The sequence below is a fragment of the Saccostrea echinata genome, unplaced genomic scaffold, assembly GCF_033153115.1.
Source record: "Saccostrea echinata isolate AGI-Se365-2 ecotype Australia unplaced genomic scaffold, CSIRO_AGI_Sech_v1 ptg000022l, whole genome shotgun sequence".
Lineage (NCBI taxonomy): Eukaryota > Metazoa > Mollusca > Bivalvia > Ostreida > Ostreidae > Saccostrea > Saccostrea echinata.
In genome coordinates, this window is record NW_026889771.1 from 6566793 (window position 1) to 6576092 (window position 9300).

At 30.6% G+C, this 9300-nt stretch overlaps 1 protein-coding gene across 1 annotated transcript; it reads right to left on the reverse strand.

Annotated features, from left to right (window-relative positions):
- Positions 1-3124: 3124 nt before the first annotated feature.
- LOC133190826 (uncharacterized) lies at positions 3125-5780 on the reverse strand. Its single transcript, XM_061326508.1, has 7 exons — positions 5731-5780; positions 5554-5616; positions 4366-4428; positions 4215-4277; positions 3839-3931; positions 3290-3430; positions 3125-3192 (listed from the first exon to the last, which is right to left on the reverse strand). The coding sequence occupies exons 1-7, from the start codon at positions 5758-5760 to the stop codon at positions 3133-3135; spliced, it is 513 nt and encodes a 170-aa protein (XP_061182492.1). The 5' UTR covers positions 5761-5780; the 3' UTR covers positions 3125-3132.
- Between the last annotated feature and the right edge of the window lie 3520 nt (positions 5781-9300).

The window sequence follows — 9300 nt, forward strand, 5'->3', positions numbered from 1 at the left end:
GGCGGGGCTCTATTGATTATATAGTGAAAATGCATTAATTCTTTGAAAACCTTCTTCTTTGCTCCTGGGTATTAAATAAAGTAACTAAGTACATAGTTATGATGAGCAAAAGTGCCTTTTCAAAAATTGTGAATTTCATGGCCCCAGGGTCAGGGGTTCTGGTGTTAGGGCGGGGCTCTAATGATTATATACTGAAAATGCATTAATTCTTTGAAAATCATCTTTTCTACTTCTGGATATTTAATAAAGTAACTAAGTACATAGTTATGATGTGCAAGAGTGCCTCTTCCAAAATTGTGAATTTCATGACCCCAGGGTCAGGGGTTCTGGTGTTAGGGCGGGGCTCTATCGACTATATAGTGAAAATGCATTGATTCTTTGAAAATCTTCTTCTCTGCCACTGGAGACTATTTAAACAAACTAAGTGCATGGTTATGATGCATAAGGATGCCTTTTCCAAAATTGTGAATTTCGTGGCCCCAGGGTCAGGGGTTCTGGTGTTAGGGCGGGGCTCTATTGATTATATAGTGAAAATGCATTGATTCTTTGAAAATCTTCTTCTCTGCTACTGCAGATTATTTAAACAAACTAAGTGCATGATTATGATAGACAAGGATGCCTCTTCCAAAATTTTTAAATATATGGCCTCAGTTTTTGGGGTTCTTGAGGAGGGGGAGGGGGGGCTCTATTGATTATATAGTGAAAAAGCATTAATTCTATTAATTAATCATTAATTAATCCTGTCGGCTCCTTAGTGTTGAGCTGATAAATAAATTGCTTAGCTATGATGAAAATGGGAGCTTCGAACAGAATTTTTAAATCTTGTGGTCCTAGGGTCAGGGGTTCTGGCATAACGAAGGGGGGGGGGGGGGGGGGCTTTTGATAATATAGTGAAAAGTGTTAATTCTTTGAAGTCCATAGTAATGATGATGAGGATAACTCTTCCGAATTTGTAAATTTCTTGACCCTTGGTCTTGGGTTCTGCTGTTAGGGTAAGGCTTTGTTGAATCTGTAGTGAAAATGCATTGTACCTGTGAAATTCTTCTCTGCTTCTGGGCATATCGGAAGCAAACTGAGTAAAAGTTTAAATGATATGAGTAAGCGTATTTCTACCAGATTTTTAAACATCTGGACCATTCGTCTAAGCATTCTGGTCCTGGGCAGGGCTCTTTTAATTCGTATTCTACTGAGAGAAGTTATTCCCCTTTTCCATTCACCTTTGATAATTAATCACTGTTAATAATGTATTTGAAAGGTTAATAGAATAAGATAATTATGCAAGAATGTTTATTGTATAATTAAAAAAGTACTTTCTTTTTTTAATAATCAGGTAGACATGTAAGTAATAGATAAATAAAAATGAGACAAAAATAACTTATCTTATTAAAAGTTCTCTAAAGACCATAAGAGAGGTCAATGCTAGAGGTCTTAATATGGGTTTAAAAATAGTACAGAAGCACTAATAGTTTGTTAATAGTCTGCATGGTGATAGTGTAAAGTGGGGGACAGATTAGAACTCAATTTCTGAGTTGATAGTGAATAATACTAGACTAATTATTTTGTTGATCCTGATCTTCCTACCTCTCTTGTTTTTGTTCCTCTGCTCTGCCTCTGGGTATTAAGTAATCAAAGTAAGCATGCTAACTGTATAGTTATGATGAGCAATAGTGCCTCTTTCAAAATTGTGAATTACATGGCCTCTGGTTTAAAATACAAACCAAATTCAATTGTTGGAAAGTTGTTACACGATACTCAGGTGACCTATAAGGCCCGTGGGCCTCTTGTTTTTAAACCTGTGAACTACAGATTTGCAGCTAGAATGAGGAATTTTTTTCTAATCTATGCTGCATTGAGTTGATGTTTTGAATTTTGGTTTAATTTGTATATCTTTATATCGTTCATTATGAAAGCTTTTCAACAAACTTTTCAGTTCTGTTTGTCATTTTTATTGTAAAGGACTATATAGAATGGTTATTTAATTCATAGCTCTTTCTCTTTCTATATGTAATCACTCCACCATGGAGCCAAGGTTAATCCAGTAAAAATATATATATATATATATATATATATATATATATATATATATATATATATATATATATATATTGCCTTTATGCCCGTGATATTGACTTGGGTGGAGCTTATTTATTGTCTAATACATGATAGAAATACATGTACGTCATTGGGACATGCTGAACTTGTAGGTTTTTTCCTCATTACCAATTTCATAATACAATGTACATGTACAAGTTTCCATATTCAAATACTGTTCATTCTGTGTTGACAATAACTATGATAGAAATAATCAACAAATTCTGGTATACATGTATTTTCTTCCAAGAAAGTAAGGGTGTCTTTAGTAAAATTTATTATTTTTTCCTACTTGGCTAAATTTAATGGAACTCTGATTGTATGCATTACTTGCACATATTTTTTTTCTTAATTGTTACCTGCATGAACTTGAAAACACTGATAAATAAAGGCATAAAAATCCTCCAGTCATATACTTGAGATTTTTTGAGGCTATATTTTCATACAAGTCATATAAAAACACCTTTTCACTTCGCGTTAAATTATTAAATTAGATCTTTGATCCGCACCAACTAGATCGCTATGCTACATAAAGCTTTGTGTAGCGATCCAGCAGATCAAAAAACTCATTTTAATTAGATTGCTCGCATTACAACACCTTTTTCAGAGGCATTATAACGTCTTTCAATCTCCCCATCACACCTTTTAAATAGATGTAATAACGCAATATAAGACCTTTTCGATACTCATTAAAACGCCTCTTTTTAGCGTTCTTGCAAATTGGTTGGATTATAACACCTTTTCACTTTACGTTATGTAATGCTTTTTTTTTTTTAAAAAAAATATTGAGATTGAGATTGTCTACAGGTTAAAACGTGTTAAATGGAAGGGGTAAATGTTCGAGAGGAAGGTTTCACGTGTTCTAATTATTGAGTTTCTATACCTTGACATAATTCCACCAAAAATGAAACAATCAATTCAATAAATAATATTTATTTCTCTTATTAATTACAATAAAGCATGATTTGGAAGGAAAGGTAAATGAAACATATGAATTCAACAATGTTTTTGAAAAAGTTAGTTTCTTCATCGTGTCAGTGTTTACTTCAGACCGAGGAACCTTTTTAATCGATCCTTGAGTGGCATCTTTCCTTTTCTTGCCTACAAAAATAAAAAAATCCAAAAAATTGTCCTGCTAAGTATAAATAAATCATAATCATATACTAGAATATTACGTCTGTCTTCTTAAATTCTGTACCTTTTGTGTACGAGGTGATGTGGTGCTTTCTATGTTCTGTGGTAGTACATTGCTTTCTTTGACGTCAGCTTTTATTCTGCTATCACTGACGTCCTTCAACTGACAGTGTTCCATTTCCTTTTCTTCTACTTTCAGATCACTCTGAAGTTACACATGAAGAGAAAGGATTTATAGCAAAGTAAAAATTTTAATTATAAAATGACCCAAAAAAATCGACAAAAAGACCATAAATAAATTCCAATTATTTCATTTTCAAGTTTTGTAACTGAGTTGTCTCCCTGTGCCTGTTATGCATTCCTTAGTTATAGACTATATTTCAAGGAACACTAAAATTATTGGCTATAGTTATAGCAAAAATAAAATTAAGCCCCCTTAATTGAGAAAAAAATCCATAAAACAATGTTTTTTCTATGGAAGGTTTATAATTATTATGTGTATAGTGATTCTCAATTCAAAAATGGATTTTAATGGAAGTATAATGTATATATAGTCATTTAATAAGGACATACAGCTATGTGTAATTGATTCAACTGGATTAATAAAAAATACCTTTGAGAGAGTCTTGAAGGTGACAATATTAAACAACAACAGCTTTCTTGGCACAAAATGTTCTCGTTCCGACTCTTTCTTTGCATGGCGACTCTGTAAAATACAATTACATTTTAATATTGTTATTTCAAACATATAAGAACTGAATACATAATGATACAGGTACTCAGTAATAGCTCTGTCTGAATTCAACCAGTTTTATGATTTTTATCACACACAGAATAATATATATCTGCATACAATTTGATTTTGTTATTTGGAACAGGGTAATACTTTGAAATTTTTTTTTTCTATTTTACTCTACTGCTATAACATAATAGAAAATAATGAAATTGAAAATTAAATACATATTTTATAATGACATATATTTCCTTACCAGAAGCTCTTTGTGAATTGTTTTCACAATTTGTTTAACTTTTTCCTTTTCTTGAAGTCTTGTCTACAAGAAAATCACATTTTTTTACTTTTAGTAAAATAACTAAATAAAATGTATCTTAATGAATGCAAATAATATTTTGATCTCTTACCAAAAGCTCCTTGTGGACTTTTTGAAGACATTGTCGATGAACCATCTTAACTTGGATGCTTGTCTGAAAAAAAAATCTTGTAATTTTATATGAAAGTTAAATATATATATATATATATATATATATATATATATATATATATATATATATATATATATATATATATATATATATATATATATATATATATATTATATATATATATTAGGGATGTCAAAGTATTTATTTTCTTTAGTCGAATATTCGATTGCATTATTCGAACGATAGTCGAATATATTCGAAACTTTTTCGGAAACTAAAATTTTATTTCAAACTTCACTGGTACATCACATATTTAACCCCAAATTCCCCTTTTTTAAATTGATTAAAAAGTTACATCAAATGTTACACACAGATGTTCACATGGACTTAAAATGTAGATAGCGTGTTTATATTTACTTAATAAAGACCGCTAATTTCTCCAAAATGTAGGATCTCCCCGTCAATCATGTTCATAAGTCGGTTTTTAGGAAGCATAAAAAAATGACAGTGTGATATATTTTTTAAAGCTTATTAAAATGATGGGGGGGGGGGGCACAAACGGTGACCTTCATAATGTTAAGTATTTGAATATACTTGAGGTCCAATTAATAATTTTAGAAAGAAAGCGCAGTATGGCGAGATAATTTTATTACAAAACAACACATTAATTGACAAATAATTCTCGCGGAAGCATTTCTAATCACTGTACTTTCTACGTGTAAAGTCAGCAGTTTTTAATGAGGAAAATTATCTTATCGACTGTGTCCGAGGAAAGACGGTTTCTCAATTTTAGTATGAGAATTCCATCTCTTTATCACTCTTTTATTGAATTTATTTATTCGAATGTCGTTTCGTTATTCGATCGTCGGTCCATTCGACTGATGGTCGAATAGTCGACTATTCGTCGACATCCCTAATATATATATATATATATATATATATATATATATATATATATATATATATATATATATATATATTAAAATTAAAGAAGTCCTTGGTATAGGTAGTAATACATATATATATATATATATATATATATATATATATATATATATATATATATATATATATATATATATATATATATATATATATATATATATATATATATACAATACTACTTTGTATTCAATGACTTCAAACATGTTTTATCACATTTCTTACCAGCAGTTCTTTGTGTAACTGTAACAACATCTGATAACGAGATTTCTTCTCTTTGACTTTGTTCTGGAAAAGAACATACTTTTAAAAAGCATTCACACAAATAAAAAGGCTTCAGTTACTACACATCAAATTTCTTTCATTATTTGTAGATGTTAATGTCTGATCTAATTTTTGTACCAGAAGCTCATCATGTACTTTGTGCAGCATCAGTTGAAATGCCCTTTTCTCCTCTATTTTTATCTAGGAAAAATTGTAAACGTTTAAAAGAATATCCACATAATCATATAATAAAATTGAAATTAATAATTTATGTACAATGATTTAAAAGATAGGTATTGTTTACTTACTAAGAGCTCATTATGGAGATTTCTCATTGTCTGCTTACGAGCCTCCCTATCTTTCCATTTTTTCTGGAACAAAAAAAAATGCATTTAACTAAACGCACTGACAAATGGAAATAAATAAATGTATAATTTAGCATGTATACAGATATCTATACAAGTCTGAAATAGACATGTATAGATACCTGTATACATGCTAAATCAGTGATTTTCTTTTTCTTACCATTAGTTCCTCGTGCATTTTTGTCAGTATCTGCTGTTGGTTCTTTTTTTCCTGAATTTTTGTCTGAAAAAGACACCATAATTCTGTTTATATACAAGATCAGGCAATTTATTTCATTTTAGAAGAATGGCAGAAATTCCTTGACCCTCCACCCACCCCTCCCCCGAAAAAAGGTTCATCAGACATTATTCTTGAGGGGGCACAACTATAAATCAAAATAGGTTTTCTATCGTTAAGTTACCTGAGAGACCCGATTTTATTTATCCATTTATAAAATATAACACCCAATACAGTACGTACCCAGGAACAGAAAAGGTCAATTATTTAAAAGACAAGGTAATTAAATAAAACTATTTATAATGCCAAACAAAATAAAAGTCATCAAAACATTAAAAAAAAAAAATGGCACAATTCTTAAACAGTTACATAATACTAACAGAAAATGTGTTATATAATAAGAAAAAGTATTTTCGTATGTGTAGACAAGATCTGGCATATAAGAAAAAAATTACATGTTCACCCCCACCCCTCCCCCGAAATAGTACAAGATTGGGCATATCCGCCACTAAACATAAACTGTACGCTGTTTTGATCCTGGCAATATTATTTGGGGACCCCCACCCCCTTTGATCTCTCCGGTTTCTAACAGGTTTGTTTACCCTAGATACACAAGTCTTTATCTTACCAGCAGCTCTTCATGGATATTTCTCAGTCCATGTGCATGTATCTTATGTTGGTTTTTCTTTTCGTGGAATTTTTTCTAGAAAAACAGTATAAAATGTATTTCAAATTAATATCAGTCTCAAAAAAATAAAATTATCCCGCGTGATCATGAACTGCTTGTATCTTTCTCTTTTATTGTCATTTTTCTTTCTGCCGTTTTTGTATATGCATGGTTCGTTTTACTTTATTTAAACTTATTACCTTCACTTCCTCGACAATTTTCTTCATTTTCTCTTGTCTTCTTTTTTCCTCCTGTCGAAGAAATTTTGAAGATATTTAAAAGATCTCAATGATTTTCTTTCTGACACTTAAAGATTTTCCCCTCATGAGCAAATTTTGCAAATTATGCAAAAACTTGTATAAAATGTTGGTCATTTATTTACAGTTTCAGGGCAAAGGTGTAAATGCGATGTTTGTTACGGTAAGTGATTTTTTTTAAAAATGACACTGTCCCCCAAAATAAATAAACTAAAGAGAATATGTTTTACGAAAATTAGTTTGCTTTAAATAAACTCTGAATTTTTTGGTAAATTGAAATTTTAATATCATTTAATATCATTTGATACACGGGGAACGAGTTACAGCTATACTTTTAGTTCTCGTGGAGTCATTTATTACAAAGAACCACAACAGTTTAAAACTTTACTCAACTCATTGTTGTAAATCAGTTTTGATATAATACCTCTTGTCGCCTGTCTTCTTCTTCCATGGCCTCGGCCCAGCTATAGTCGAATTTGAGTATTTTCAACTTTGTCTCCTGAAAAATTGGATTTTGTGAAAATCCGTATATTCATGCATATTGCTTATTTACTTGTAAAATTCAATATGTGAACAGAATTACACGGGTTTGCAACAATTATTGAAAAAAGTAATGAAATTTAATTTAATATCTCTCTGGAAAACCAATAACTACTATTTTTTCTCTTTTTGGTGAAGTTGAAATCGTAAGATTTTATTCGCTCCCTTTTTTCGTTCGGAAAAGAGGGGGGGGGGGTGTCATGAAAGTTATTGGAAACTTTTAAATCAATGTTAGTGGTATATTGTTATTCAATCAATATAAAAGTATAGTAAGATTACCCATGTTTAATTAAATCGGGACCTTCCATGCTTGAACCAAACAAAAAGAAAATTAACGTAAAAGGTAATACCCCCCCCCCTTTTCAGACAGGTACACACATTCCATTACAAAACAGGATTGTACATGTAAATTATGTACTTTGGTGTTATTAGATACTGAAGGTGAAATTTGGAATCTTAAAATAGAAAGGTTTTTCTACAGTTTACAACTTTTTGAAACACGTGTATCATCGACCTCAATAACTAAAACTTACCACATCTCGTACGGCATCCTCACCAAAATCTAAAATCTCATCCATTTTGAAAATCTATGAAGAAAATAATTAATACATATAAAAGTATACATTTACAACAGAACCAATAACTGATATCGATAGTTTATATGAAATTAATGATAAAGAACATCTTTAAAATTTACTAATCTTCCTACTTGTAGTCTCCGTCTTTCCCTAGTGATGTTTTGTTGTAGCAATGATTGTGACGTCATATCTTTTGTTACGTTGAATTGTGAAACTAAAATTGCCATATTGTGCTTATTTTTTGCAAGAAATATACTCTGGGGAAAGTCTCGTCTTATAATTATCCAACCATTTGAGCAGTTGAATCTAATATAATTATGTCCAACATTTGCATACATTTTGTCCAGTGATTGCGACATTCATATATCATTTCTACTAAAATTTATGCGATTTGAGTGATCGTTTGACAAAGCCCGACAAAAAATAGCTAATAGTATAAAAAATATAAATACATAATGCTTAGACCATAATTTAAGGCTAAAGTCTTGATTTTAAGCACGTTAATTTACTTTAACTGTAGTTAAGAACTCGGAAAAAAAAGAAATGTTACAACGAAATTTTGAACCTCTTCTTTTGTGGAGATCTTGCAGATCATGGTGTATATAATTGTTCACTGCATTTACAATGATTCCATAACATTTAAAAACAATCAATCTACATGTGCAATTTATATGAGTAGTCTTTAAAGGAATATTTTTTCTTAGGAAAAAACAAAACATCAAGACGAGGCAGTTTGTTGCTTAGGCATTAAAAACACTCACATTTTTTCTCCCTTCTTCTGGTTGTAAAGTTGTTATCATTGTTACATCATATGGTTATTGTCGGATACCTCTATGACGTCACGATACTCAGTCAATGTGATGCAAGCAAGCCCTTATTCAAAGATTCGCGCACGACACAGGTGTTTTTTTTTTTTTTACATATGTATTAAAAAATAACATAATTATTATGATAAAAAAAATCTTTCAAATATACTGTTCAATACTTATTTAATAAATTTTGTGTTACTATTCTATCGTCCTATGACTTGTACACCTTAAAATGTGACATTGAGTCAGGGCCATAGTGCATTCTAATCTTAGAT

Bases quoted from the DNA above. Each gene is read 5' to 3' on its own strand.
- LOC133190826 (XM_061326508.1), bottom strand. From the start codon at position 5,760: ATGCTGCACAAAGTACATGATGAGCTTCTG. The intron at 3,932-4,214 runs GTAAGGAAATAT...TGTATTTTACAG, and splicing joins CAATTCACAAAGAGCTTCTG to AGTCGCCATGCAAAGAAAGA. The intron at 3,193-3,289 runs GTACAGAATTTA...TTATTTTTGTAG, and splicing joins CATCACCTCGTACACAAAAG to GCAAGAAAAGGAAAGATGCC.